This window comes from Cervus canadensis, chromosome 24 (genome assembly GCF_019320065.1).
Source record: "Cervus canadensis isolate Bull #8, Minnesota chromosome 24, ASM1932006v1, whole genome shotgun sequence".
NCBI lineage: Eukaryota > Metazoa > Chordata > Mammalia > Artiodactyla > Cervidae > Cervus > Cervus canadensis.
Window position 1 is genome coordinate 15,793,312 of NC_057409.1, and position 7,215 is coordinate 15,800,526.

At 55.6% G+C, this 7,215-nt stretch overlaps 1 protein-coding gene across 1 annotated transcript; it reads left to right on the plus strand.

The window, feature by feature from the left end:
• The first annotated feature begins 621 nt into the window (after positions 1–621).
• NPPC (natriuretic peptide C) lies at positions 622–5,248 on the plus strand. Its single transcript, XM_043445905.1, has 3 exons — positions 622–860; positions 1,284–1,594; positions 4,760–5,248. Exons 1-2 carry the CDS (start codon positions 771–773, stop codon positions 1,572–1,574), a joined length of 381 nt encoding a protein of 126 aa, XP_043301840.1. The 5' UTR covers positions 622–770; the 3' UTR covers positions 1,575–1,594; positions 4,760–5,248.
• The last annotated feature ends 1,967 nt before the right edge of the window (positions 5,249–7,215 follow it).

Below are 7,215 nucleotides of genomic sequence, written 5' to 3' on the forward strand. Positions count from 1 at the left end.
TGCTCTCACCCGCGGGCGAAAAGGTTGCATTCTCTGGTGTAGGGCTTGCGCTCCCCCCTGCGGCCCCGGGCGAATCCCTCTCTTCTAGCGCCTCTCTCTCCGACCTCCCGCTCCACTATCTGCCTCCCCAGTCTCAAGACATGGGTGCCTCTCGCCCGTCAGGTGCCCCGGGGAAGAGATTAGCAACAAGGCAGCTCTGAGTGGATTTCGGACTGTGCCAGCTTTCTGGCTGTGTGCTTTTGGTCAAGCGATTTAATTCCTCTGAGCCCATCTTTGCACCTGCAAAGAGGGAAACTGATCTTTCCAGGACGAGCGTGTGGGTTGAGGGCCAAGCTTGTGTGCAGGGCACCGGGTGCACGGACGCTTGGCATGCTAGGACGCGCTCCCTGCAATCCGTGGTCCCTTGTGCGCGCCGCTTTGCAGCTTGGAGCGCAGTCCGGAGAGAGCCCGCCGAGCCGCGGGATCCCTCCAGCGTGAGGTGAGGGTGGGGGCCGAGGGGGAGCCCCCGCTGCCCCCTCCCGGCCCTCGGCGCGCGTGCCATTGGCCCGGACGGCCCTGTGGGCGGGAGGATGACATCAGCGGCAGGTTGGATTATAAAGGCGCGAGCGGAGCCGCGGACTCAGAGCGCACCCAGCCGGCGCCGCGCAGCACTGGGACCCGCGCCCGCACCGCAGCCCGGCCAGCCCGCTCCGCGCTCGCCTGCCGGTCGGCCCGGCGGCTCCGCGCACCCTCGCTGCCGCCCGTCTGCGCCCAGGCACCCCGCGGGCACCATGCACCTCTCCCAGCTGCTGGCCTGCGCCCTGCTGCTCGCGCTACTCTCGCAGCGGCCCTCCGAAGCCAAGCCCGGAGCGCCGCCGAAGGTGGGTTCTTTCGCGGGGACGTCGGAACCTGTGAGGGGCAATGGGAGGGCTGGTGTGCCTAGGAGGGTGTGGCGCACCGGGGTCGGGGGTGAGAGCAGTGGGGGCGGAAAGACGGCTCTCTCCCCTGAGATGCGCGCGGGGCACAGCTGGGGGGCCCTAGAAGCCCGGACTCGGGAAAGCGTCCACAAATGCGCAGCCCCGACCCCAGAGTGGGCAGCCCCGCAAGGGGCAAAAGAGAGGAGGGCAAAGGGCTCCCCGAGGGAGCGGACCACGGCGGCCCCGAGGCAGGTGGACGCAGGGCCAAGCAGCCCGGCACCTGTGACGGGCGTTCTCAGGACTCCGCGCCGGACCATCGGCGGCCCCGCAGAGTCCCCCGCGCTGCCGCGGTGTGTCCCTTCACCTGCCCGTCCTTTCCCTTGGAAGGTCCCGCGAACTCCACCCGGCGAGGAAGGGACCGAGCCCCAGGCTGCGGCCGGCGGTCAGAAGAAGGGCGACAAGACTCCCGGGAGCGGCGGCGCCAATCTCAAGGACGACCGGTCGCGACTGCTCCGGGACCTGCGCGTGGACACCAAGTCCCGGGCGGCGTGGGCCCGCCTCCTGCACGAGCACCCCAACGCGCGCAAATACAAAGGAGGCAACAAGAAGGGTTTGTCCAAGGGCTGCTTCGGCCTCAAGCTGGACAGGATCGGCTCTATGAGCGGCCTGGGATGTTAGTGAGGCGACCCCTGGCGGCGGTGAGTACCACCAACCCTGGCCTCTGGGCGCTCTTCACACCCAGCACCCCCGCGAAGCCCCCAGAACCAAGCCTGCACCCCCTCCCACAGGCCGCTTCCTCTCTGATCCCGTGGCCCTGGGACCTTTCCTCCTCGCGACCGGCCCATCCGGACATAGGATTGAGTGTGTGTGCTTGACTTTTGCCCCAGGGACTTTTATCATCCCATTTTACAGATGGAGAAAGTAAGGGGAAAGTAGTCGGGGAACTTTGGCAAGGTCAGAAATGGCTCAGCATGGATGAACCCATCTGACTTCCTCTGGAGAATCAGAGACAGTTTGGTGGGGTCCCACCCACCCCAGGACCACAAAGCAACCAGCAGCATTGGCCCCAGTTCAACTCGGGGGGCGGGGGATGGGCGAGGTTGAGGGGTGATCCTGGGTTTGTGGGAGCAAAGATGGAAGGGCATACATACAAGTCAAGGGTAAGTTCATTTGCCAGCCACTGCATCATGGTGCTGGGTAGTAAGCAGCCCAGGGGTCAGGACGGCTCCCTGGGTCTTGTTGTCCTTGTGATGGGACAGACTTGGGGTGACACCTGCCCCCTCCCAATAGACACAATAGCCACTTGTTAGCATCACCAGGGAGCATTTCAGCCCCAGAGCATTCTGATTCTTGTCTGGTCTCTAAACCGTGGCTGTGGTCAAGCTGGCCTGTCCAGGGTCCTGACGCTGCTGCAATCCATGTGACTTCAGGATCCAACCTCAGTGTTCGTGGCACTATTTCAGAGCAAGGAAACAGAAACTAAAATAAATCTTTTTTTTTGCCCCAACCTCAAACTCAAACATATCCCAAACTGAGCTCCTCCCCACCCCCTACCCGCCACCCCCACCACACCTAGTCTCCACACCTGGGTTTTTGGCATGGCCTTCTCCCCCTCCACCAGGCTGGAAACCCCCGTGCTACCTTCTGCCCCTGCCGAGCGCTGCATCCTGGCAAGGTACTGGGCCAAGGTCCTCCCCTCCTTTCCCCATCCTCTCCATCCCCACCGCCCATCAGTGTCCGTGGACAAACAGCATCCAACCTCCGGAACTGACATTCAGCTGCTTTAGAATCTGACCCCTCCTGGTGTCCAGCCTTGCCTGCGGCCAGCTGTTGTCGTTCCCTGTCCCACAGCCTTTCTGTCCCACTCCAGACCAAGCTGTTCTTTCATCCCAGAAGCGGTATCAGTGTCCACACTGACCTCCCCCCAGAGGACAAGAGCACCCCTCTCTGAAGCTCTCCAGCACAACACCTGAGGCTTCTATACAGAAAACCTCACCTGAGCTATAGTTGTCTGTGAACCTCCCCAAATGAACTCATGAGCACATTAAGGGCCAGATGCTAGCCAAAGATGATCTGGGGTCTGTAAGATGCCCAAAGGGGCTCTGAAAAATGTCTGTCAATGACTCACCAAACCTGCCTCACCCAACTTAGGGGCACTCCTCACCCACCTGCCCTAGCATTAAGCTGGTGTCTTTCCTCTCTGCAGCCAGACATGACCAGGCTGTGTGCTTTTCCTGCAGGGGCTTCGTTTGTCTGAGATCTTAACTTACTGTGATACTAGCATGCGTGCCCCAGTCTTTAGAAGCTACCATTGTGATAAGTTTGTTCTATTCTGTCCTATCTCAGCAATGAAGAGATGGAACCACAGGCCTTAGACTTTCAACTTGTGATTTAAGCACCAAGTTCCAACTTGAGAATTCAAACAAATGGTATTCTGAGTTAGCAGAGGATGGGATAAGGTCCTGGCATCAGGTCAAGCGCCTGCCATGCACATCCCCGTAGGTTCCTTGTTCTGGGATATGGCTGTCTGTGGGTACCAGGTGGGGGTGGGGAGAAGGACCCTGAAGGAGGAATCGAGGTTGCTAAGACTTCTTGACCCCTTTGACTGAGGAAGTTTGTCAACTTCCTGGAAGTTCTCTTTTAGCTGAACACTAACCTCCAATATCCACAACCATCTCAGCCCCACCCTCACCCCTATTGCCGAGAGAAGGCAGAGCATCCTTCCTGTTGCCAGCAGCCTCCTAGTGGAGATGCCCAGGCTATCTCACTGTCTGGGCTAAAAAGAGAAAGACAGCTTAGGGTTCCCCATGATGAAAGCTCTCTGAAGCAGTGGCTCCACTCAGGAGTTGACTTTGGCTCTAACCAGCTGCCATAATGACTGTCGCTGATGGTTATAGCCTTGATTATAAAATGGTAATGACAGAGATGAGGTGTGCAGGGTGCCTGAATGAACACGTCACAGACATCTGTCATCTGTTTAAACACATGGGACGGCCAGAGAAGGGGGCTGGGGGAGAGCTCACCAAGGCCTTGAGGCCCAGGGTCCCTCTGCCCGTGCTGTCCACCACCCTGCCTCCGAGGTGGCCTTCCTCCAGTCCTGGGGCATCCTCACACCCGTTCACCCTCATACCCACTAGCTGCTAACCCAGCACAACCACTCGTCTCCCCCAGGGCAGGTGCAAGACACCATTTCCTCTGCTTCTGAAAGGGACCCATTCTGAGGAGAAGCCAGCTGGGGAAGGAAGTGCTATTTACTGGGCTGCTGTGACCCAGACATTCTGCCAGTGCCCTGTGTGGCAACCCTGGGAGGTGGCTATTATCCCATTTTATGGGTCAGGAAAGCAAGCCTAAAAAGCTCTCCAGAGCCATCCTGGAAGTACTTGTCCTAGTTGGGATTTGGGCCCAGAATTCCCCACTCTTCAGGCGCTTATCTCCCGCTTCCCTCCTTTGTCCCCCAGACCTATAAAGCCAAGGCAAGCACCTGACCGAGGGTTTGTATTGTAGCTAAAATTGGAGGCAGGGGGCGGGCGGGGGCGTTTTCCCTTCCCCTTCCCTCACTGTGTCCCACTGAGCACCCAGGGCAAGGCCTGCGCTTAGACAGAGGGGGCTGAGGGTTGGCTGACTTTCTGGTTCCACCTGTGCTTGGACAGGAGGTGCCAAGGACACATCCGGTGACGGCTAAGGGCCTGGGGAGGACCTGAGTGAAAGGGCCTTATCCCTCTGCAGCAAGGCCTCCGTCGGGGCCTGTGGGGCAGAGGTGGAAGGACTATGCCTCCTGCTACAGCTGGAGTGGGGGAAGGTTCTAGATGTGCCCTGTAGGCTGGGCTTTCTCAGCTGAGTTCCCCTGGCCCTCTGTGTTTCAGGATTGGGGACTTGCTGCGTTTTGCTGAGGTCACCCTTGGTCATCAGCCTCCTCGCATCTGGAAGCACCTCCAGCGCAATGTGGCTTTTACATTTATTTTTTTTTTTCCTGGTACTGGGAATACACAACACCAGCTGTTTTATGATTATTTAGGGAGGGGGGTATGACTTTATCATTTGTTTTTTTTTTTAATGAAAAATAAAAAGTTATATATTATATATATATTATATACGTGAAACACACACACCTACACCAACGTGATGACAAGGGACAGTTTTTAAGAGACTGACAAAACCAGCTGTAAAACATTGCTGTTTGTAAATTCATGTCATGCATAAATGTATTTATGTTGTAAAGCTATTTATATTGTTTATAAAGAGATATTTATAAAAATTTTATTTATGTAACTAAATGAAAGAAGTCAATCATTGTAATGTTTTTGTCTTAACTAGTTGAAAAATGTAAAAAAAAAACTCATTCCATGAACATCTTGAAAGCTGTCTTTATTTACTCATGGCACTTCTTTTTTAGTAATTAGTCTGAGGAGAAGGGAAGAGGTGGAGACAAGGATTTTGCCTCTGAATGGATCTAGCAGCCATGTTCCCAATTCTGGATTGATTTGTATCCAAATCCTCCAGGAATCTTGTTAAAAATACAGATTCCTTCCCCCACCCACCCCCTGATCCACTGAATCCATGTCTCCCAAGATAGGATTGGCCATGTGGCTTTTGTCCCAAGTGATTCTGATCAGCTCAGCCATCTCAGAAAGCTCTGCTCAGGACACTGGACAGCTGAGAAGTCAGATATGGTGAATTAAATTAAAATTAAATTTAGCTAACTGAGGGCCCTCTAATTGTACTCCATCTTCTCTCTGTTATTAGAGGAAACAAATAACTGAAAATTTCCTTGCTGCTTTGGGGAGATTTAGAAGGTTCCAGTGTAACTTGCGGAGTGGGTCTGGTTACCTTATGAATCTCAACTCAGGGAATTATGGGGTGTGGTTTTCTCCAGGCTCAGCGGGGTGAGGCCAAGGATATCAGAAAGAAAGAACATATTCTCTGGTTGGTTTCCTATTTCCATCATGTGATGTGCTTTTTGAGGGGGATGTGGGTTTTCTTTTCACCTGAAGCTGTTCACAATTTTGGCTTATACGCCCCCATGGAGCCTTGCATGAGAAATTATGAATATTCAGAATCTCTTCTCCTGAAGCCATCAGGAAATTTAAATCACTTCAAGCTAATCTCACTCTATCCTTGGTACATGCCTCTCCTGGGCAGCTCCCCCATCTGCCTTCTGTCCCTAGTTTGGTGAAAACAAGGACGAATAGAGCCTCTGGGGTTGGTTCCGCCAGGCAGGCATGACTCCTCTCAGGGGGATCCAGCGTGGTTGTGGCCCCAAGATCATGGGGTCAGCAGGCCTGTCCAAGTGTCTCCAGAGGAAAATTGGCTGGGGATGGGGGTAGCAAAGGGGCCAGTGGAGCCAGGATCCTCTGTCCATGGAATTCTCCAGGCAAGAAGATTAGAATGGGTTGCCAGTCCCATCTCCAGGATATCTTCCCGACCCAGGGATCGAACCCAGGTATCCCGCATTGCAGGCAGATTCTTTACTGTCTGAGCCACCCGAGAAGCCCCATGCTGCTGCTGCTGAGGGTAGGGAAGTGGCCCGTGGCACCTGGCTTTTCCGATGACATCCGAGCCCCTGACCTCTCTTCCCTGAGCAGCAGGTTCTCGGGTGGGCAGACGGCCAACACAGTGACCTCACCTAGGTAAGGAAACAGCTTTGAAGTCATGTTCCAGCTGGGGAGACACGGGACCTTCTTCCCACCCCTTGATTTCCGCCACTGTCCGGGGGCCCTTCTTTAAGCCGAGTTCACTAGGGGCTGGCTCTCTTCCTCTGTCTCACCCCGCTTCCGTGGCTCAGAACTCGGGTGCCAGGTCAATGGGGGTGAGGGGCTGCCATATCCAGGGCTCGCCAGTGCCTCAGTTTGCTGTGCTGTCTGCAGACCCCTTGCCAGAGGATGCTGAGGGGTGCTGCCAGGGAATGAGGAGCAGGAAGGCGGCCGGTCCACTGTGGGCTTCACTGGTAGGGAGGCAGGCATATCTTCCAAAGCCCAGACACAAGGAATGGAGAATTCTGGGATTCAAGGAGCTGCCACCAGAAGTAAAAGGTTTTCTCCGTGGACGGTATCTGGACACCCAGGATGCTGGGGCCCAAGCACCACAGACTCTCCTCCTAAGTAGCTCTCATCCCTGAATCGGCTGCAAACAACACACACATGATGGGCTTCTCCTGGTGGCTCAGACAGTAAAGAATCTGCCTGCAATGCAGAAGACCTGGGTTCTATTCCTGGGTCGGGAAGATCCCCTGGAGGAGGGAATGGCAACCCACTCCAGTATTCTTGCCTGGAGAATTTCATGGACAGAGGAGCCTGGACGGCTACAGTCCATGGGGTCTCAA

Coding starts and splice junctions, on each gene's coding strand:
- NPPC (XM_043445905.1), top strand. CDS start 771: ATGCACCTCTCCCAGCTGCTGGCCTGCGCCCTGCTGCTCGCGCTACTC. Junction 861..1,283: donor AGCCCGGAGCGCCGCCGAAG/GTGGGTTCTTTC, acceptor TTCCCTTGGAAG/GTCCCGCGAACTCCACCCGG.